At 40.7% G+C, this 24,163-nt stretch overlaps 2 protein-coding genes across 3 annotated transcripts in view; one reads left to right on the top strand and one right to left on the bottom strand.

The window, feature by feature from the left end:
• Positions 1 to 2,207, top strand: part of MRPS18A (mitochondrial ribosomal protein S18A) — a 36,006-nt gene extending 33,799 nt beyond the window's left edge. For both annotated transcript variants that reach the window (XM_042438604.1, XM_042438596.1), the window contains one exon: positions 1,825 to 2,207. In XM_042438604.1, the coding sequence (XP_042294538.1) occupies positions 1,825 to 1,969 (145 nt within the window). In that variant the 3' untranslated portion in view covers positions 1,970 to 2,207. The remainder of the gene's footprint in view (positions 1 to 1,824) is intronic.
• A 1,083-nt stretch (positions 2,208 to 3,290) lies between these two features.
• The window catches only part of RSPH9 (radial spoke head component 9), a 29,620-nt gene continuing 8,747 nt past the window's right edge, over positions 3,291 to 24,163 (bottom strand). Inside the window, exon 5 of the mRNA XM_042446981.1 lies at positions 3,291 to 4,352. Coding sequence (XP_042302915.1) covers positions 4,192 to 4,352 — 161 coding nt within the window. The 3' untranslated portion in view covers positions 3,291 to 4,191. The remainder of the gene's footprint in view (positions 4,353 to 24,163) is intronic.

A 24,163-nucleotide genomic window follows, 5' to 3' on the forward strand; every position in this document is an offset into this window, starting at 1 on the left:
TAATAATAATAATAATAATAATAATAATAATAATAATAATAATAATAATAATAATAATTTGTTTTATTTATATACCGCTATTCCAAATATCATAGCGGTGAACAGCAAGTAAGCTAATTAGCAAGTGATCCTGATCTCTGCTGTAATCCATTATTTGTGTTATTATTTATTATTTTAAGTTTTTAAGTCGTTAACTATTTAATGTATTTTAAGGGGGGTAGGAAATATGAAAAGTATATTTTAATGCTGTAAGCCACCCAGGTTGCGTTGTGCAAAGGGGTGGGACAAAAATAAATTTTGTTATTAATAATAATAATAATAATAATAATTTGTTTTATTTATATACCGCTATTCCAAAGATCATAGCAGTGAACAGCAAGTAAGCTAATTAGCAAGTAAGCTAATTTGCCCCCAACAGTTATTATTATCACACTCCTCCATTCTGGGAATCAAGGACTGTTGTCTCAGCCAAGGATTTTCTCTTCTCCAGCTCAGATCCACCCCTTTTCACTGGCCGCTCCTCACTCCTGGAACCTCCTTCCCTCCCAAACACTGTTCATCACCTCTTTACCCAGCTTTAAAACTGAGTTAAAGACAATACTGTTTAGGGAAGCATTCCTTGACATCACATTATTGTTATTCAATGTCTATTTTAATTTGTTGTTTGCTATATTTTATTGTTTAAATGTTAATATGTATTATGTTTAATTATTTTTGTAGTATGTATGCCATAGGCAGGTTTATTTTATTGTATTCTATTTTTAACTGATTGTCTGTACAGTGCTCTGTAAATTTACAGTGCTTTATAAAGCATGATGATGATGATGATAGAACCATGTATCATCAAATAAGTTTCCTGTGTGGGAATAAAAATTGGAGGTCCAATTTTGCTCATTCTGTAGGCACGTTATTTTGAACATCCCAGAGTCCTGATCTCTGATTACATATATGGTCACTCATAACTTTAAGCTCCTGAATAGCTCTGAAGATTTAAATGAGCTTTGTTATTAACTAAGGACGTTGTTAAATTAATACCTATGAAATGCCAGCAGCCAGAATCTTTGTTTTGAAGATTCTGTTTCCAACACCAGCAAATCCAAACAGAATCTTAGAGTCTCTAATAGTCATGTGTGAAAATAAATGCTACTGCCAAATTCTTATTCCGAAGTCAAAAGAAAACTTAACGTTTTTTGAAAAAAAGAAAATAGACTTGATTCCTTTGGAGACACTCAGATGAATGTATCCTTTATGTAATTGTCTCGAGCCTGCAGTTTAAGACTTTGCATGGATCTTGGTGTCTTCCCAAAAAGATGAAATAAGAGGAATACATTTGAAGCTGGTCTGTGATACAGTAGAAATAATCTGACACTCCAGTATATCCAGTCAGAATCAGAACTTGCCAGAACCTTAAGTCTGTACTGGATATTAAATAATGAAATGGAGAACAGAGTATGATTCAGAAAGACTACACAACCCAAGCTTTCCTTTCACAATACCACCTGAAAGGGAATAGGCATTGCTTTTTCTGCAGTAAGTTACACTGAGCCTTTCCAAGTACTGATGAATAAAGCAGACTGACTACGTGCAGCTTCAGTGGGCAACATCTGAGGTAGCTGAAGCACAACTCACTAGTCACGGGTTTCTTTTCATTGTATTTCATCAGAATATTTTTTAAAGGAGATTGTCATACAAAGTACCTTAGTCCTTAGTTCTATATTAACAAAACTCATCTCTTGTATATTATTCAGCCTTGTCCCTTGTTTTGCAACTCTTTTACCAGTTGTCAGTTTCACTCACGCCCTGCTTTTTTGCTTTTCTTCACAGGTACCTTACCCGGTATTCTATCAACTCTGTCAAGCCCATCTACAACAAAGGGCGAAAGTGGTGCAAGGTTCCCATGCCTATATCACATCCCATTCTCAGAGACAATGTTAATTATGGATCAAAGCCTCTTCGTTTTAACCACTAAAGTAAAATGGAGCTGTGTTTGCACTAAGTTGCAACTTTCAGACCAGCATGGCCTGTTCCAGAATTTATCCACTGTGTCAGTAATTTTTATGTTCTTTACAGTCTAAAAGAGGCAAAGGATGTTTTGGTTTGTTGCTGGAAGCATACAGGAATTACCTATTAGTGAAGGTACAGTTTACTGATAGCTTCATGATAATTTATTTTGTACTAAAATCCAATAAACTCTTGCAATAAACTCATATGTCTTGTGATGTTTTAGCTCTTTTGTTAGCCTATATGTTTGGGACCCTTTAGTCACTAGCAGTTAAGCAGAATTTGTCTTCATAGTAAAGTTTACTTAGATGGTGGCAGACACTGGTATGTGCAGCTGCAGTGTTTGGTAATGGGAGGCTGGCACTTAAACAGAAAGCAAAAACCATTGCTTAGGAAAATCATGTGTATTTATGTTCCAACACAAGAGGAATACCATAGCCAGGTAGTACTCTGCCAGATGTAATATGACTTCCTGATCAGATCAAAGACCTATCATATCCAGCATTCTCTGGATGATGCAGAGCAGCAATCCACTGTCTATTGGTGGACTGCTCCTCTGAATATCCAAGAATGGCTAGTCAGAGTTGGCCAAACAGATGTCCACAAATACAATGTAAATGTGTGTAACAGCACCCTCCTGTCTATATTCATCAGCAAATAATATAACCAGGGCTAGCCTGAAGAAAGAGAGCCCTCCCTCCATGATAACTGTCATCCTTTCGCCTGCGAGGGAGTGAACAGGCAGGCCCAGCTCCACCAGGGCTAGCCTGAAGAAGAAGAGCCCTCCCTCCAGTCCATCTGCCTTGGACCAGGCCTCAGAGGGAGAGAATAACCACTGGACCTCATCCCCTTTCCCACCACCATTCCCTTCTTTTGTGTTTAAAAATAATAATTGTAAGCTGCTCTGATAGCCTTTAGGGCTGAAGGGCATGTGTAAATTTACAGCGCTTCATAAATAAAGGATAATAATAATAATAATGGGTGGGGTATAAATACCATAAATAAATAATACACAGAGGCACTACAAGGTGAACAGTGGGCAGAATTATGGGAAGAAAATGAAACATTTATGAAGCTATTTCAGATATCAATTTTGACATATTTAAATCTATTGAGAAAGGGTACAGAGTTGTTTACAACCTTCATGATTTGTATCACTAGTATTTGGTACCACTGTTTGAGGCAGCCACCAACAGTCTTGAAGTTTATATGTAACAAAAATCTTCCAGCTCTACCAGTACAGCGGAATCCTGCCGTATCCAGAACCCTTGATGAATAGTCAAAAAAGATATTTGCTAAATAGTATTTTATTTGCAGTATTTTTATCCCATTTTTCATACAGTTATATCTCAAAGTGGCTCATATCAACAAAAGCAAAACAAAGCCATCAGATTTACAAACAAAAGAAAAGATACACCCAGGCAGAAGAGGAAGATCAGAACAGAGTGGCAAGCTATATAATCAGGTATATGCAGTCTGGGCCAGGCTGTTGTTTCTATGTTGGTGATGTGGCCTGAATAAAAATAGTTGGTGGATTTAATTCCTTTGAGTATTGGACATGGCCAGAGCATTATTTCCCCTTTCTACTGTAATTCAGGGGCTACAGAAAGTTAGAGCAGCACATTCTTTCTAGCAGGGAGGAAGATATGAAAGGAAATAGGCTTTAAACCCTGTGACAGAGAAGGGAAACCTAACATGGCACTTAACCTCAGCAAATGGAAGGAAAAATATTTTCCTCAGTTACTTTTTAGACTGGAAGTTCCTCTGTGTTTCAAAAATACCTTGTCTGGCAATGACAGCAGTAACATACCTTTGAACAGATAGGATTCAGTTGCCCTGAAACAACTATCTAAAGGGGCCCTATGCATTCCTATTTTTATATTCAAATATTCTTTCAGAATGACAATTTATGGGACAACTTTGAAATGTGCAATAAGCCCAGTACACCCTACACTGTTAAGACACAACACATTTGTTGTTGAACTACAGAGTGGGAGAGCCTAATTTCATTCCAAAAATGAACAAATCTGGCCACTTATCAGAGGTGTTCTCTAGATGTAAAACATCTTAAATATGCCTCAACTTAGATGCAGAAAGAAAGCAAATTGAATTATTAAACAAAAGTATATACTTGGGTTTAAGTACAAGATTAGTATATAACACTCCTTAATTTTCCAGTCTGTATAATCCTCACAACATGAAAGGCAAATCTATGTTCTTCTCTCCATTGCCAAAATAGATATAACCATGCTGTTTCGTATTGGGAACATGGTAGAATGTAAGCCCAAGCCATAGGAGACTTCGTAGTACGATCACTCTGCCTCCTCTCTCCACTTGGATACTCCAGGACCCTGCAAAGGAATTGACTTAATTACTACAGACATCTAAAACACAAGATTTTTGCAGCAAGACAAAGTAGGATCAGATGCACTGGTGGATCAAAACAGAAAATGATTCAAATGAACTCGAGTGCTTCCCCCATTCATGTTCTGTAGTCTTAAATAGGCACTAAACAGAACTCTAAACTTCCCCCTCAAAACACCTCCACTAAATGCTTGTTGGCCTTGCTGCCTGTTTGTCAGCTCCAGGGTCTGAGGCTGCAGCTATACAGAGAGCTAGTGATTGCTAACCAAGGGCCGAAACAGACGGCCCTGCTCCTATTTGGAGAGGAAAAGAGTCGGCCTTTGCTGCTAGAGCTTGTTTTTCACCGACTCTGGGGTGTGTGGCAACTAAACACCATGCTGCCAAGCCAGCTAGGAGCCGGCTTTACTGGGCCGTCTGTTTCAGCCTCAAGTCTCTGACTCACTAGTGTGATGTACAGTGTAAAATATTTTTTAAAAGATACAGTAAGACAACAGATAATTCAGCAGATCAGTGGCAGCACTAAATAAATCAGATGAAATAAAAGATCAATTAATTTTTTCCCCTTAAAGCTGCAGGTTTTTTTACACTGAAAATACAATTCTGACAGAAAACCTGTATACCTGCAGAAGCAATATGGGCACAGAGATGTGGCTTGTGAAGTGAAAAGTGATGAATACAAACCTTTTCCACTTCACCCAAAGCCTGGCACTATCCTCTCCATCTACCCTTCAGCTTTTATGTGTTAAAACACACATACACACCACACTATTACTCAACACAACAACCTTCCTCTGACTTCTAAAAAAAATCTGCTCGTTTCTAGCACTGACCCTGCCAGGGTGTAGTAGTCTCCCATTTTGTGACTTGTTTCTTTTAGTTCTGTGAACAACATCCTCCACTGATGGAGGCCATATCTACTTCTGTTTGCAATGGAGTGAGACGGAGTTATTTTCCCTTCCCATAAAACAAAGCTGTATGTGGGCTGGATGTCATGCTAATGTGTTTTGAACTGAGACCTGAGAGACTATTATCCTGAGGCTAAAATGTATTTGGGGCAAACACTGACCGATTATTTCTATAAGTTCCCAGAAGGGAATCTGGACAACAGACATGGTTAAGAAAAAGAAAGCAGAAAAACAAATGACAGAGAAATTTGCCAGAGCTTCCAACCCAGAAGCCGTTTACTGAATTAATTTTCCTTGGAGTCAAATTCAGCTCCACCTTTGGAGGAAGTGTGCATTGGGGCAGTAAAGGGATTAGTTTCAATGTTAATTATGCTTTGGTGCTGCTAAGAAGGTTAAGAGGCAATGTGAAAATGAACTTTCTACAAGAACAGGCTGCTCAATGGGCTACTGAGTATTTTTGTTCTTGAACTGACAGCCTGAGAAACATGGGAGTGAAGAAAGCAGGAGTATTAAAATGGATTTGATTTAGCTAAGGTCAGAGAAGACCTTAAATATCAATTTACTGGTGTTATTTTCACCAAATGCTGTAATGAAGGGAAAAACTCACAGATGAAATTACTCACATCTGTAGATTTCTACAGACATCTGAGCTAATTCCGAGAAGCTTCCTAGAGTTGTTGGTCTCCCGGCAAATACTTAATCCTATGTACATTTCATATCAAAACAAATATCCAGGAAGCTAAACTGACTACAAGAATGTTGAAATGCAATGTATGGCTACATAAATTATACCAAGAACTTAAACCTGGCTTTTGGATAATTATGTGAGATACTCAATACAGCAGCTGTGGGCAATGATACTCTCCTTTCCTTGATGAGGATCAAGCTGCTGCATCCTCTCCAACAGGACTCTATCCAGCAATCTGTGTCTCCACCCCCCAACTGATTTCTCTTAGGACATCCTCTTTGGAACTGCTTCTCTTTAAACAGCAATCTTAAGGTAACATCTATTCCAAGAAAACCATTTTCTCCATACACTGCCATTTCAGTTTCAGTCAATGCAGTGCTTCACATAACAAAGGTGGAGGCTAAATTTAGGAAGATTTAGTCCAGGTTTCCTACTTAGCAGAAAGCTGCATTTCTGTAAATTTTACACATACCAAACAGATCAAATTTAAGGTTCATATTCACAGAGCAAGGCAACTAGCCTCACTCTCCACAGGGCCTTTTGAAATGTTGGCTTCCATAACAATGCTTTCCTGGTTGACTGTCATCAGAGTTGGAGTACCCTAATCTGTGGCCTCATATTTCCTGAGATGTCAAGGCTAAAACCTGAGACTAGGATCTGGGTCCTTGTGATGACATAAAGAGGAGATGGGAAAAGATTGTAAGGTGAGCCAGAACTAGTACAAAATCAGCTGACTGTGGAAATGAATGAAAATGAATTCGTTTATTTCTGTCGCAGACCAGCACAGTTGGAATGGACATGATGGAAGTCGGGTTAAATAGGCCTTGAATTTGGAGAAAACCCACCTAACAAAGTAATAAGTCATCCCAGATCCAGAGAGTAGAGAGCATTTTTTGGCAAGTCAGCAGGTGGCACAATATATCCAATAGCTGAGAAGCTGCTACCATTCCTCCTAGGTGCATTCTCCAAGGCCTACAGCACACGTAACAAGTGGAGAGTTTTTCCAGGCCCTATGCTGCTCTTAAATAGGCTTGCCAAATCCGGGAACTGGCGGGACTATCATACTTTCTGGGAGGTGGGCACGGTCCTGTCCCACTCTCCCTCAGTCCCTGGGACAGGCAAGGCCTTCTCCAGAGGCGCTCCTCCTCCTCTGGGAAGGCCTTGCCGCCGAGCTGGGCTCGGCGCTTTAGCCTGGGCCACCCCACGGCTGGAGGAGGCCCAGGCCAAAGCGCAGAGCGGCCTCCGCCCAGCCCTGTGGAGGCCTTGGAGGCGGCGGCGCGCTCCGTGCTTTGGCCTGGACCTCCCCGCAGCTGGAGGAGGCCCAGGCCGAAGCCCCAAGCATTGCACAGACTCCGCCAGCCCCAGGGAAGCCTTGGAGGAGGCAGCGCGCTCCGCACTTCGGCCTGGGCCTCCCCACAGCTGAAGGAGGCCCAGGCCAAAGCACCAGCCTCGGGGAGGCCTTGGAGGCGGCGGTGCACTCCGCGCTTCGGCCTGGGCTTCCTCACGGCTGAAGGAGGCCCAGGCCAAAGCGCCAAGCGTTGTACAGCCTCCTGGGCCTCCCCGGGGCTGGCAGAGGCCCAGGAGGCAGCACAACGCTCGGCGCTTTGGCTTGGGCCTCCCCACATTTTTCATTTTTTATTATTTTTATTATTTTATTTTATTTTTAATTTTAGTTAGTTAGTTAGTTATTTTGTCCCAGTTTGGCAACCCTACTCTTAGAGTTTGAAGAAAGTTCACCACCACCACCCTTTGAACTGTTTTTTTCAGTGCCTGTGCCACTGCTGACAGACTGTACAACAAGAAAGCTCAAAAGTCATGATGCTCATGCTCCACTTTCTGCCTTGCTCCAAATGTCACAATGAACCTATCCACATAATCTTATCATCTCACAGTCCAGTCTGCTCCCCTAATTCTTGGGCTTTTGGTGCCGTGATGTTGCACAAGTGCAACACACATACTAACAACTTTGCACTAAGCCAAAAACCTTAGTACCAGTTGAGAAGCCACCTCATATATAAATTTTCTCCTCTTGAGATATGTCCCCCTGCCTGGAAATCTGAAGAAGCACAACAGTTCCCTGTTACTTCAGCCAGCTCCCTGAGACATGGCAATCTTATTCAGAACTGAGTGATTGCAAAAACAAAACAAGCACTTGGAGTGAAATGAAATTCCTCAGTTAATCACAATGCTGCTTTTTGCTACTGAAGACACTGCAATCTGGACTGCTGTCTGTTATTTTATTGGATTGTTTTTTTATTATTATTATTATTTTAAGATGATTTCTAACAGAATATTTGCAAGCTGTTGTAAGGCCTCTATTTAGAAAATTAATATTTAAAAATACAGCTCCTTAAGTACTTTGAAATTGTTAGAAAAATCCACAGAAAAAATTAAAATGATGTTCAATTAGAGACAAGAAAATTTCATGTGGTTCTACTGGGGCTGTGTAGAAGGCAAACTCATATTCTAGAATACGAACAGCATTACTAAGTAATGCTCCCTAACATGTCTTGTTTCTATAATAAATTATCAGAAGGCCCTGATCTAAATAATTTTAGCCATGACTGGCAATGCAATCATATGAATGCTTATGCAGAAGCAAACCCCACTGCGTCCTAATGAGTCTTGAGACAAACTACTTATTCAAAATCAGTGTCAATTGTGGATGTTTGCTTCTGCATCAAACTTACACAGCCATAGGATTTGTACTACAAATCTAACTGAAGCTCCATAGCTTTCAAAGACTTTCAAACAGATTACTTTAGCTGGTTAATGCTCAGTGTTAATGTCTCTTGAAAAACCCTTAACCACAAGAGCTATTATTTAAGAGATCATGTCCAATGTTCTCAATAGGTAAGAAGGACACTTCCTGCCTCAGTATCCTAGTCAGTACAAATAGCAACTACTACACCCACATACCTAACCTCAAAAACCAGAGACAATTATCAGTGTGGTGGTACGTATTCTAGAATTCTCAACTGTGAATGCCTTCCCCTTGGAGGCCCAATTGGCTCCAACGTTCATTTCATTCAGGCAGCAAGTTAAAACTTGGCTATTCATCAAAGCCTTTGGGCCACATTAATTCATCCCAAATGCTGTTGTACATAGTTTTGAAACCCTATACATCTTTTAAATCTTTTTTAACGCATTATGATGTTTAATATGTTTTAACTTACTTAAATTATGTTATTGTTTTAAACCGTTCAACTTGTTTCAGTGCTATTTGTATGCTGGCCTCGGTTCTTTTGATATAGGGTGAGGTATATATATTTTAATAAGCAGTAACAACAATTTTTTTAGCAACAGTGAAGAAGAAATTCATTAAGGATCAGAGACTGGGCATACAGCACATTTACAAGAAATGATCTGTAATTTTTGAAATAATAAAAAAGATCATTTGCTTTTTAAGCTGCACCCACCAGAGCTTGCTAAGCCAAATGTTGTCTGGGCTGAAGGAAAAAAATGTGTGTCAAGATTCCAGGAGGGAAAGGAGGGAGCTGCTATGTGGGAGGAAAGAGCCTGGGAAAAGTATCCTTTGGAAGATGATCTGGAGCTCCCCATTTCCCCTCTGGAGCAGACTGCAACCTCCATCCTGCCAAAGATGGGTGGGAATGCTGAGGAGGTTCCTAACAATATTCCAAACAAGATATTGCTCTGAACATTTCTCTGCTCCATCAACCATTCACTCTAAGATGGCCTCAGGCCAGGATGGCTAGGAACCTAGGTCTGCATTTTAAACATCTTTGCTTCTGCTTTCTCTCCAGTCTGCTACTTCACTCTACCATTCAGCCATACCTCATCATCCCCCATATCTGTCTGAGCTCTGGCTTGAAACCTCGACTACAGACAGGGAATAGAGATTACTGAACTTTGTCGCTAACTGTTGTCAAGTTGACTTCAACATACTATCTGTAAAATGAGAGGTTCTTAAAACAACTGGCCAACAGGCTGCTGATCCACTTCAAATCCACTCTTCCATAACACTGCTGCTTTGAATGTATTTCAAAGCTTATTGTTTGGTGGGAGGCGGGAGGGTAGCTCTCAAAGTAACATGTTGTTGGATAAAAGTGGCCTGTCCCAAAAGGTCAACTTAGGGTAATAAGAACAATGGCACTTATGTTAGGTTTTAAAACCTAGAGAAGTAGCAAAATTTCACTATGTAGCATTCAGAATGCACAGAATAGCCTGCGCTTGGAACCACACATACATTTTCTGCTCTTCATTTTCCTGCTGTACAAACTGCAACAGAACTATCTGCTTCACTTCTATGGCTATGTACATACAGCTCCATAAAGATTTCAACTACTACTATTTTCCCCTACAGCATTAAACACTGTCGCTGACCCACAACCCTTTGTAAGGTGTGCAAGAGTTTTGGTAGGGATGTTGCTATTATTTACCACTAAGTACAAAATATATGCAATTCGAATATTGCAGAGTGTTCCTGAACCTCTAGTTTGCTTGCTAGAAAAGCATTCTCCAAGTACTTCTTGTTTTGTTACAACTACATGCTACATCCCTACCAAAGCTGTACATGCCACTGCCTTACTTAGTTGGAGTAAATAGTAATTGGCTTCATCAGTAGTGACCAAGGGCTTTATCACAAGGGGTTTTTTGCAGCTCTGATCTGACGTGACTGCAGGTCCAACGATGCGAATTCATGCAATAATGTGATGTATTATCACACGTGATTGCTTTCTATGGGGGGTTGTTCCATGGAGCTTCCGCAGTGAATCCAGAGTGACTCCTCATTTTGGTGAATTCGGTAGCAAGTGAATTCACAGAAGTTGCTTCCAAGCTCACTTGGATTTTACTCCGAATTAGTCTGCAACTTTGCTTCCATCCTGGTACACCCCCCAAAACCTCCAAGGTCCCACATTTCCCATGATGCTGCGCTGCAGTTTTGCCCTATTTGCTTCCGGTGCTTGGAAGGGTACGTTTAGATGTAGATGACAGGGATGAAGGGAATGAAACAGGAGGCTGGAAGGAGAGATGGGAGCAAAGGAGCGGGCCACTGGAGGCTGGGGTTGAGGCTCCAATTCCCAGAATTCCATTGCCTAGAGCCAAGGACCCCACCACAAACAAACAAGCATTTAGAGATAGGTGACACATTCGGATGAAGCAGAGGGTATGTAGGGATAGGTGACATTCCCTTTTATTCACGTGAGGCTAGCATTCACGTGAAACTGGAAAGGGATGGAGGGAATGAAACGATGGGTAGATTTAGATCTAGATGACAGGGGGAGGGAAGGAAAAGCAGGGTAGATTTAAATGTAGATGACAGGGTTGGGGGAATGAAACAGAGGGTAGATTTAGATGTAGATGACAGGGTTGGGGAATGAAACAGAGGGTAGATTTAGATGAAGATGACAGGGGTGAAGGGAATGAAACAAGAGGCTGGAGGGAGAGATGGGAGCAAAGGAGGGGGCCATTGGAGGATGGGGTGGAGGCTCCAACTCCCAGAATTCCATAGTCTCAAGCCAAGGACTCCACAACAAACACTAACTCCCAGAATTCCATAGCCTCAAGATGGGAGAAAAGGAGGGGGCCATCGGAGGCTGGGGGGAGAGATGACAGGAACAATTCATGTGAGGATTGCATTCACATGAAAGTGGAACTAGGAAATGGCCCCCTTCTTCCCCCCGGAAGTGCTTCAAATTGGGGCTCCTGTTTTATGTGTGATAAGGCTCCAAGTCCAGTGCTACCCTTCCAGTCACTGTAATGGGGAGTGCTGGGTGCTGAGGAACATGTGTCTTCTGTTTATTCCCCTGGCATTATCAGGATGGGTGACAGGAGTTGAGATGTGGCTGCACTTCCCTAGCCAAGCAGACAGTAACCCCTTATTGTTTATCATGAAAGATAAAAAAGACAGGGAAATCATATGGCCATCACATTATAATATGCATTATCAGTGAAGACTGGCGGCTGGCACATGCCAAATTTGCCACATTCACTAAAAGCATACATACTAGCAGTGTTGGAGAAAAAACATACCGTAGTTTCTCAGAATGATCACTGAGATTTTATTCCCAAACATTTGTTGCAACAATATACTAGCTGTGAAGTGTAGTCCTGAGTGGTTTCTGCTGGGCAATAAACTGGATCTAATTTTGTCTCTTCCAGAAACCACAAATGTTTTAAATCTCATAGTATACACCCACAATGAATCCTGGGAATTGCAGTTTTGTGAGTGTTTTATCATTAATAAACAAGTCTTGGAAGTGTTACCTACTGAGATTTGTCAGACTTGAGAAAATTCATACTAAAAAGCTGAAGTATGTAGCATTAGTTCTCTTCACACCCAACCTCTTTACTTTTGAAAAACCTTCTTAAAAGTAAAAGCATGAAGCAGCCCAGAACATGAAAGAGCTAGACAGGCTCCTCAAGTCACTGTGGATTCTTTATAGCTTGTTTTTGTTTTGTTTTTAGTATGTGTTTCCTAAGCACACAGTTTCTAACTCAGCTGCTGGCTGCTACAGAAACAACTTTTGAACATGCTAGAAATCATAGTAATCTCAATCTGAAAAGTTTCTGGGTTAATATGTCACCTTCCTGGGTTCATGAAACCCTACTGATCACACATAATACATCAAAGGAGTCTTTTGCTTGTTTTTTGTTGGTTTTTCAGGCTATGTGGCCATGTTCCAGAAAAGTTTCTTCCTTCCTTAGGAAGAAACTTTTCTGGAACATGGCCACATAGCCCGAAAAACCCACAAAAAAACTATGGATGCCAGCCATGAAAGCCTTCGACAGTCTTTTGCTTCATAAAATCATAGAGTTGGAAGAGACCACAAGGGTCAGCCAGTCTAATCCCCTGCCATACAGGAAATCACAATCAAAGCATCCCCAATAGATGGCCATCCAGCCTCTGCTTAAAGACCTTCAAAGAAGAAAACTATACCACACTCCAAGGGAACATGTTCCACTGACTAACAGCTCTTACTGTCAGGAAGTTCCTCCTAATGTTTAAGTGGAATTGCTTTTCCTTTAGCTTGCATCCATTGCTCTGAGACATATTTTCTGGAGCTGCAGGAAACAAGCTTGCTCAATCCTCAACATGACATCCTTTTAAATATTTAAAGAGAGCTATCATGTCATCTCGTAACCCTCTTTTCTCCAGGTTCTCCCTAGGTCTTTCCTCATAAGGCATAGTTTCCAGACCATTCACCATTTTGGTGGCCCTCCTTTGGATATGCTCCAGCTTGTCCACATTCTTTGTGAATTGTGGTACCCAAAACGGGATATAGTATTCTAGGTGAGGCCTAAACAAAGCAGAATAGAGTGGCACTATTACTTTCCTTGATCTAGATACTATACTTCTATTAATGCAGCCTAGAGTCACAACAACAACAACAACAACAATAATAGGATGTATTTATATGCCGCCCAATCACTGGGAATCCAGGTGGCTTACAACAGAGGAGATAATAGACGGTTCCCTGCCCTCAGGCTTACAATCTAAAAAGACACAACACAAAAAGAAAAGGGAATGGTGAGGGGAGGAGGGGATCAGGTCCAGCATTCTTCTCTCCCTCTGAGGCCTGGACCTAGGCAGATGGACTGGAGGGAGGGCTCTTCTTCTTCAGGCTAGCCCTGATGGAGCTGGGCCTGCCTGGTCAACTCCCTCATAGACCCAAAGATGACAGTTATGGAGGGAGGAGTCTCTTCTTCAGGCTAGCCCTGATAGAGCTGGGTCTGCCTGGTCAATTCCCTAGCAGGCCGGAGGATGGCAGTTATGGAGGGAGGAGTCTCTTCTTCCAGGCTAGCCCTGATGGAGCTGAGCCTGCTTGGTCAACTCTCTCATAGACCAGAAGATGACAGTTATGGAGGGAGGAGTCTCTTCTTTCAGGCTAGCCCTGATGGCCTTTTAGTTTCCGCATCACACTGCTGACTCATGTTCTAGGACTTTTAGATCCCTTTCACACATAAGCTAGGTGTCCTCCATCCTATATCTATGCATTTCGTTTTTCATTTTTACCATAAGTGCAGTACCTTACATTTCTCTGTGTTGAAATTCATCTTGTTAGCTTTGGTCCAGCTTTCTAATCTATTAAGGTCATTTTGAATTTTGTTCCTCTCCTCTGGGGTATTAGCTGCTCCCCTTAATTTGGCGTTACCCGCAAATTTAATAAGCATGCCAACTACTCTTTCATCCAAGTCATTGATAAAGATGTTGAATAGCACTGGGCCCAGGATAAAACCATGTGGCACCCCTCTGGTCACTTCTCTCCAAGATGAAGAGGAGCCAGTCTACCAATTACAAATCCATTTAATAGTTGCCTTGTCTAACCCACATTTTACTAGCTTGTTTGCAAGAATATCATGGGGAACCTTGTCAAAGGCTTTACTGAAATCAAGATATGCAATATCTACAGCATTCCTTTCTTCTACCAAGCTGGTAATTTTATCAAAAAAAGAGAGCAGATTAATCTGGCATGAACTGTTCCTCTGTTGACTTTTTGTGATTATGGTGTTGCTTTCTAAATGATCACAGACTATGGCCTGTTACAGACAGCCAAAATAAAGCTGCTTCAAGTCACAGTGGAGGTATGGTGTTTCAATGATGCATATGTCCTAATAGTCCAGAAGTCGCACTAAAGCCACGCTCCAGACTGGAGCGTGGCTTTGGTGTGACTTCTGGACTCTTAGGACGCATGCATCATTGAAACACCATACCTCCACTGTGACTCAAAGCAGCTTTATTTTGGCTGTCTGTAACAGGCCTGAGACTAATTGATTAATGTCAGACTAATTGGGTGATAATTGTTAGCATCCTCATTTTTCCCTTTTTGAAGATGGGGACGTTTGCCCTCCTCCAATCTGTTGGGACTTCTCCTGTTCTCCAAGGGTTCCCGATGGCTCCAATATTACATTTGCCAGTTCTTTTAAAACCCTTGGATGCAGTTCACCTGGTCCTGGAGACTTAAATTCATTTAGATTAAGCAGGTATTCCTCTACTACCTCTTTACTTATTCTGTGCTGTGTTTCCCCTATTGTGTCCTCTGCTCCATTTTCTTCAAGCTGAGCACACTTTTCCTTTTGAGGCAAAGAAGGTGTTGAGTAGTTCTGCCTTTTCTCTATCCCCTGTTAGCATTTTGCCATCTTCTCCACACAGTGGCCTTAACATTTCCCTCCTCTTTCTTTTGCTACGGACATACCCACAAAGCTGTTTTTATTGTTCTTAATTTCTCTAGCAAGCCTGAGCTCATTCTGCGCTTTTGCTTTTCTGACTTTACCCCTACACGTGATAGCTATTTGTCTGAATTTCTCTTTGGTGAGTTACCTTTTTTCCATTTCTTATACATGTTCCATTTAAAACTTAGATCCATAGAAAATTCTTTAGACATCCATCCTGGTTTCTTGAGAAACCTCCCATTTTTCTTCCTCATTGGAACTGTTTTAATCTGTGCCTTCAGTCTCTCCCTTTTGAGAAACTCCCATCTGTCTTGAACTCCCTTCTCTTTTAGTACACCTGACCATGGGATCACCCCCAGTATTTCCCTAAGTTTACTGAAATCAGCTTTCCTAAAGTCTAGAATGAGAGTCTGACTATGCCTGACTTCTCCTTTCTACTGTATAACAAACTCCAGGAGAATATGTTCACTCCCACCTAAGAATCCACTACTTGTACCCCTTTTACCAGGTCAGTCCTTGATGTACTCCTGCCTACCAAAATACTGTCTCCCTCCCCCACATAACTCAATTTAAAGCCCTTCTGATCAACTTTTTGAGACTACTGGTAAAAATGTATTATTCCTTATTCCAGGTGAGATTGGACTTCCTTTAAATGTTACTGCAAGATTCCCAACTCAAGCAGCTTTTTCAAGATTTTGTCACTGAATAAATGTGACCTCATTTAAGATTCTCAAAATGTTAAACAAAAGGAGAAACAATTGCTTTGTTCCTTTTCCAGTTTTTAGATTTTCCCTTCCTTTCACAATGGCAGCTGTTCTAGGAAAAAGAAACAAGAAGCCCACTGGCATTTTGGCTTTTTTTCCCTAATAAAGTTAGACTATATGCCTTATTAGAAGAAATTAGTCACCTCGTTAAATGAAATAGCACTGTTCTTAAGAAACAGTGATTAGAAATTGTATTCATGTTTGGAAAAATACTGGGCCAAACAGAAATATCTGACATAGCCCTTTGAAGAAGGGCTCTTCTAGAACACAGCCTCACAGCCTGAAAAACCCACAAAAAACTAAGGGTGCCAACCATGAAAGCCTTTGACTTCATATTATGCTACGGCTCTGACCTATGTTCCGCATAGTAGCAGTAGTAGTAGTAGTGGTTATTTTTTTTTATTTCTTACCCACCTCTCCCCAAGGCTTGAGGCAGGGCACAATCTAGATTAAAATACAATATATAACTGATGACATGAAACCATTTAAGCACATGGGCTCAAACTCATAAACACAGGATTAAGATGACCATTACACATGAAAATCATCCAGACATAAAATTAAAAATATATTAATTTAAAATTTACAATTTAAAATCAACGGGGTAGGCCTTCCAAAAGAGACATGCCTTCAATACTGTTTTACATTCTGACAGCTTGTTCAGCTGTTGAATCTCTCCCAGCAGTCATTTCATAGTCTAGGGGAGGCCGATGAAAAAGTAATCTGGATGACAGTTGCCAATCTAGTTCTGGTTGGTTGAAGTAAATGTCCCCCAGAGGAACTGAGTTTACAGAGGAGGCAATCCTATAGGTAACCTGGACCCAAACCATGTAGGGCAGTGGTGGCGAACCTATGGCATGAGTGCCAGAAGTGGCACTCAGAGCCCTCTCTGTGGGCACACACGCCATCACCTTAGCACAGAGTTCACCAGAGTTTGTTACTAGAAAGTCAGAGGGACATGGCACTTTGTGATAAATAAGTGGGTTTTGGGTTGCAGTTTGGGCACTCAGTCTCTAAAACGTTTGCCATCACTGATGTAGGGCTTTAAAGGTAATAACCAACATTTGGAAACTAACTTTGCCTAGATACTTTGCCTGGAAACTAAGTGCTAGTTAGTGGAATGATTGGTATGATATGCTCACTCCTAGCTGTAGCAGCTATCAGTCTGGCTGCTGTATTTTTAACTAAATGAAGTTTCCGAACTTGGTACAAAGGTAGCCCAATGTATAGTGCATTGCAAAAGTCCAGCTTGAGTTTAGCAGCACATGCACTACCATCTTTAGGTCTTCCAGTTCTAGGAAGGGATGCAGTTACTTCCTGGCCACTATCCAATCCCTTTTCCATCAAAGGAAGATCTTTTTCTTCCTCTAAACATGCATCTGCAAAATTCTGCCCTTTCTTTACAAACCTTGAAAACTGTGCTACTGTCATTCCCCACTCGCTTTTTCAGCATACTTATGGCCTTGTTTAGAAATAATGGAGAACCACAATCTGAGAACTCGCTAATTAATTTGGTACCAGTTTTGGGTTTATGTGCTTCCCTGTGTCTCCTCTGTTGTGCATGAAGATTAATACAAGCTATTCCTTTTAATGTTAAACAAATTACCACTCCAGATTTATGGAACTAATATATGTAAGCCATAGTTAGTGAAAATAAGCCAACATCAAGCCATATTTTCATTCTCTATCTCATTCCCAAAACACAATTTGAGCACACCAGTTACCCAAGTTTGGACATTATGGAATTTGTGATTAGCTTAAAATCAGGGGGGAGCTTCCTTTTGATCCACAGAAGAGAAGGACAAAAAAGGAAGAACACAAAACCCTGAAGCTTGCTGTAGCTCTTGCAATAGAAAATGACATTTTCACATTGAAAGGCATGGATGCAATTGGACAAATTCAGCTTTTATTGAAAAAAATAGTTTAAAAAAACAGCAATTCTAGTAGGAACAAGTAGCCACATAGGAGAAACACACAGAGATTAGTTCCAGAATTACAAGGACCAACAATGAAATGTGATGTGATGTGACAAGAGTGCTGGGGCAGAAGCACCTTAATTGGCCACACTCCAGAAAAACCTGTGGGGGTGCAAAACTACAAAAGGGCAATTATTCCCCAAACTAATAATCCAATGTACTCAGCAGGGGAGAAGGATGTGGACTGAAAACTTTATTCTACAACAAGGGAAAAGAGATGCCCTAGGTCAAAGTGGGTGGGCCTTTAATAGGAATTTAATTATAGCTTATCCGGTTTGTATGATTTACATAAACTTGACTTCAGTCTCTCTTTTCTCACCATCAAAAGTCTAAAATGGAAGGACATAGTGTTCTGGCAGCCATTCTCCTTCCAAAATTTATAGAGCTGTATCACTAAGATGTCTCCTTTCATTTCCTCTGAGTCATATCACAGCACAAAATCATTATGTTTTCATTATTTCAGAGCTATAGCATTGTTTACTCATAGTACATTTAGTCTTACAACAATTCTGATGATTATCCTTTAGTTTTGGATAGAAGATGGAAATTAAGATCATCCATGGCCACAATGAGCCCATGGCTGAAGTGGGATGTAACACATCTTCCACACTTAAGTCCCACAAACCTATAAAGTCACACTATAAAATTATAGTCCTCCATGTATTCTTCTCTAACCTACTTTTCAGTTTAACAGTGATTAATCGACTACAATAAAAAATATTAAGAGCAAATAATAAATTGTCTCCCAAATGCAGCCAGACACAAATCAAGTTGCAAATATACTTGTTATAAACTAAAATTAATAGAATCATAGAATAATACCATTGGATGAGGCCCCATAGTTCACTGAATCCAAACCCTGCCCCACCCAATGCAGGAAATCCATGTAGAGCATCCCCAGCAGGTAGCTGTCCTGATTCTTACTGAATACATCCAAGAAGAAGACCCTATCACCTCTCTAGGTAATCAGTTCCATTGTCAAACTGTCTTACTGTCAAGAAGGTCCTTGCAATGCTGAATCAAAATCTATCTGCCTGTAACCTAAAATCTTCAGACCTAGTTCTACCCTCTGAGACAGCAAAGAACAAGCTTGCACTCTTTATGCCAGTGCTTGAGGTAATTAAAGACTATAATCATTCCATCCTTTAAACTTGTCTTCATCAAACTAAACATGCCCAAATCCTTCAACCTCTCCTCATATGTTTTGGTCTCCATACCTCTTATCATGCTCATTGCCCTTCTCTGAACTCGCTCTAACTTATCTATATCCTTTTTAAACTGAGATGCCCAGAACTGAATGCAGAATATAGTGGGACTATTACTTCCCTTGTCTTGGAAACTACAGTTCTATTAATGCCTTCTTTGTTGCAGCATCACACCACTGGGTCATGTTGAACTTATGATCAATAATCCCAAGGTATTTACATGTACTGCTGCTAAACCAAGTATCCCCCAGCCTATAAGTGTGCATTTAGTTTTTTGTGGTCTAAAGAAATATTTTTGCATTTGTCTCTGTTGAATTTTATTCTAACCATTTCAGCCCCATATTCTAGTTTATCAAGATTATAACACAAATACTGGGGGGAGGGGCATGCACTATGCGCTAAGTTGTATATTGCATGGAGAAAGGTTTTTATACCTTTAATTTTTAGGGGGAAATCTTAAAATACAGTCACTAAAATGCATATCCCTGACCTCATTTGCTCTGGTTAGTAACTGCACAAGCAAAATATTCTGCAGCTTCAGAAATGATGAACTGTCTCCTTTAGGAAGACCAGCCAAAATTTCAGAATAAATATGGCCTCTGAAGTGCTTCAGTGTTGGAACCCCCACCCCAAAATAATATAATAGTCTATTATACCCAGAAGAAAACACATGAAATATAAGCACTGGGTATTGTGGGTGGCCAGAAAATCAAAAGCAATAATTGTAATTGGCACTGATCATGTTACCATGTCCCAAAAAGGATCTGTTCCAGAGAAAACGTCACATCTTGAAGGAACACCCTATGATCAATGTAGAAGTAGCAGCACCCGAACCTAAACTGTCAATAGAGACACACATTTTTGGCATGAGAAGGCCTAGTGTGTGGCCTTTGATAAGGCAAATCATGAGAGACCTTGACTTGAACACAACCAGGATGATGGTACTAAGAAATCTGCTGAAAAGGCCAACATGCTTTCCTGAAAAATTGTGTGAACTCTAGCAGGGCTGACAGTCTCCTCTCCATAGCCACAGTTCAAGAGGTCAACATATACCACACACAGTCTGATTTCTCTGTCCTCACCTCACTAAAGAGTCCAAATCTTTCTCAGATTACTTTATTAGGGTTTCTGCTCTTCTCTCCCTGCTACAAAGACTGACACCACAGTGTCCCCTACTGGAAAATAACTGGTACAGCTGCCCAAGGGTTTAGGTAGTATTACAAGAAGCACAAGCTGTAAGGCACAGGCAAAACAAAAGTCCAATTACCTGCTACCTTGGCTGCTGACCAGATGAATTTAGCCATAGTCTAGGGAGTCATTTCTCCTCCAGAAATGAGCAGCTACTTCAGCAACTCATTGTACTATGTTACTAATGCTGCCTGTTGGGATTTTATACTCTTTTCAAGGGCTACACTATTACTACATTTTTCAATGTGCAGCTGTCTTTTTCCATTGAGAAAGAGACTAGAGAGACATCACTAGACTCTCCCCCACTTCTCCCTTCATCAACACCCCTGTCTTAACAGCATCATTTTCTCTCCAACACCACTAGTTCCCCTTTATCCATTATAAGCTTTTTAGTTGAGTAAAGCAGCTTTGAAAGGTCTTGTCCCCATGTGGCTCTTGGCAGGCTGAGAAGGAGAGTGCCCTGGCTCACAGCTTTCACGGGGCTCTGGAGGTGCTGCTTAGTGTTAAGCTATGAAAGGAGAGGGCTCAGGTCACATCTGTGAAACGTTAGCAGAAAAGGGAGGCTGGGTGAAAGTAGGTGGCCAGCACAGGGCAGCACTTTGTTGGGTTTTGCAAGGCCACCTGGGAGATAGGCAGCCATTTGTCTTAGACCCACCTCCACCCTGATAACAGGCTGCCTTGCAGTCTGCATATACTGGCTCGGGGTCGTAAATACTTTCTGCAGACTCAGGCTTTCTTGAATAGCTGGAGACAGAACCCAATGGAGGATTAATCACTTGGGGAGGTGGCTTTAAAAGGGAATTAATTAGCTGTGCTAATGCTTGGAGATAAAGCAGGTTCACATCTCTTAGCCTCAATCCTCCCAGCACTCAGGGCTTGTGCACTGCTTATGAAAGCATCAGTAGAAGGTTTTGTGTGACTATTCAGAGAAAGCTCACCAAATGGCTCTACCAAAGGCTGCACAGAAAAAGTTCAGTTTTGCAAAGGAAGTTCAGTGTTGGACAATCCCCATTTGGCTGTTCTCAGGATCATGGAGGAAAACATGAAAAGGCCAACAGGCAATACCTGGGAATGTGACGCAATGAGCATAATCCTCAGTGACTTTGGGAAAGAGCTGGAAGTGAGAACATTTTTGTGAAATATTTTTGTTACATACAGTAGATGTACTTTGCTCCAGTGTGTCAGTATAGTTACAGTGTGTTGTATATATCTGTACTGTACATCTGAGCAAGGACCAAAATGTGCAAGGACCAATTATTCATTATTAAGTAACATATGTAAAAATCATATGCAATTCAATGTAACTACCCTGTTGTTGCTGTGTGCCTTCAAGTCATTTCTGACTTATGGCAACCCTAAAGTGACCCTGTCATGGAGTTTTCCTGGGAGTTTTCTTCAGAAGGTATTTGCCATTGCCACTCTCTGGGGCTGAGAGTGTGACTTGTCCTAGGTCACCCAGTAGGTTTATATGGCTGAGCCAAGGTTCGAACCATGGTCTCCAGAATCAGAGTCCAACACTCAAACACTATACCACTATTCTAAAGATAAAAGTAAAGGTTTTCCCTTGACATGATTCTCTAGTTGTAACCAACTGCAGGGGCAGTGCTCATCTCCATTACTAAGCCAAGGGAGCCAGCATTGTCCAAAGATGGCTCCAGTGGTCATGTGGCCAGCATGACTACACTGAACGCTGTGACTTTCCCACCAAAGGGGTACCTATTTATGTACTTGCATGCTTTCAAACTGCTAGATTAGCAGAAGCTGGGACTAGTGACAGGCGATCACTCCGTCACATGGCACTTGGGCCTCGAACTGCCAACCTTCCGAACTTACAATCATCAGAATCAGCTTCTTAACCTCTAAGCCACCGCGTCCCTACCACTACTACTGCATCCCTACTATTACTACTACACCACTACACTACTATTAACTTAATATTGAAATTATTGCAATATAAATCTAAGCATAACCTGTGCCTTGAGATTAAATAAACAAATCTGACTGCAGACAAACCCCATGTCAGTATTTTGTATGGAATAGAAATTGTGCCATACAGTGAAGAATGCTGCTTGATTATGATCTGTCTTATATCATTTTATACAAAATAGAATACAAATTCAATAATCAAATACGTTTATATACAGTTGTCCCCGCAAGCGTTCAATAATGATGGAAGTTTCTTCTTCCCATACAGGATTAAGAAACATCTGGATTGTTTTGCTAATTTAATGATATCTGCATTGAGAGAGACAAATAACTACAAATCTGAGTACCATTACACTTATCACTGCACAAATATCCTCCTTTCTCACACCTTCTCAAAGTCTGTGTAGTTGCTCAAATCCACTTTATGACAGAAACCCCTTGGAAGCTGTATAGATTTATAGCACTCTGTAATAAGCCAAACTGCTCCAGGTGCTATTGCTACTTTCTGGCACAGAAGCTGGAAAGCTCATGCACATTTTTCAGACTTTATTCTTTAGTCTGCTATCCCTGGTCTTTGAGTCTCTCCTGGCTGAAAGCCCTTCTTCTGTAGCTTCCATGTAGGTGGCCTATGTCATAGCACCATGGTACTTGATAGAAAGGGAGCCTGTCACATGCTGCTCTGCTCATGAAGTAAAGATGACAAATGAGTGATTCTGAAAAACAAATCAGCTTTGGTACAATCCCTAACACTGTCCAGAAAGGCCAATGAAAAAAAAACCCAAAAAAACTTAATGACTTAACCATTTTTTGTTTGGTGCCTCTTTAACAGATAAGAGCTGACAACTTTAACTCTCATACTATTTTATGTAAAAAAAAATCAATTAAGGTTCCTGGGTCTAATCTACTACAGATTCAGAACAGTAAAAATCAACATCAAGAATGGAAAAGGTTATTTCACCATGTTTTGGGCATGCTTATAAACTTCCCAAATTCAATGTAGGAAAGAGGAATTTAGATGGTGAATATATGAAAGGTACACATTCGTTTAAAAAAAAGGGTATAACTGACAAATGAGATTCTAGCCTAAATTCCAGAGACTCATAATTTCAACCTCTTAAAATTTGTATAAAATAAATCTTATCAAATATGCTTAAAGAGGGAACAGGAAGAGCAGCACTTATGAGAAAACAATGGCTTTTCACTGCAACTAGGAACTAAGAATGTCATATCCCATAATAAATGTACCAACACATTCCTTCATTCTCAAGACTGTTCCATTCTATCCTGCCAAAGTAACAAATTGCTGACCATGCAGCTGAGTGCAATAGTTTATCCAAAAAAAGTTGAACCTAACCTCTCAAGACATAAGGTTAGAGTTAACAAGACACCATTTAGATAAGAGAAAGCAATATTGAGGATAGAAAGGGGCAGCAAAAGGCTTCAAACCCTATAAAAGTTCTTCTATCATCAGCAATCTTATCTCACCCAGCAGGGTACTGGCTGCTGCAACTCCTTTCTAATTAGGAGGAAACAGTGAGTTCAAACAGACAAGGGTGCTGACACAAGAAGCAGACAAAGCTGTCCAGTGAAAGGATGTGACAGCCCCAGTATGGCTTTTGTTTACTTTAAAATTCATAGGACTAGAAACCTTGTATTTTTCAGATGATGGATTATTATGAAAACTGGCCTAGCATTTAGCTTGAACACACACTTTTACTGCTTGATGTCATCAATCTGATTTTACTGGATGCTGTTTTTTGCACTCTTTAAGGAAGAAAAATTACATTTTATTTATTTATTTATAATTATCATTCTGCCTTTTCCCCAAAGCTTGGACTCAAAGCAGCTGGTTTTGTTTTTGCATACAGAAGTTTATTTCAATTGTTTTGTTTGAGAAAGATGGGTTGTACATCTTTCTAGTAAACAAGTACATACACATAAATAGAGAGGGAATTACAAGCAGGATGTCAAAACTCAGTTCAATCAGAAATATGCCAGGTGGCCTCAGGTA

This window comes from Sceloporus undulatus, chromosome 1 (genome assembly GCF_019175285.1).
Source record: "Sceloporus undulatus isolate JIND9_A2432 ecotype Alabama chromosome 1, SceUnd_v1.1, whole genome shotgun sequence".
NCBI lineage: Eukaryota > Metazoa > Chordata > Lepidosauria > Squamata > Phrynosomatidae > Sceloporus > Sceloporus undulatus.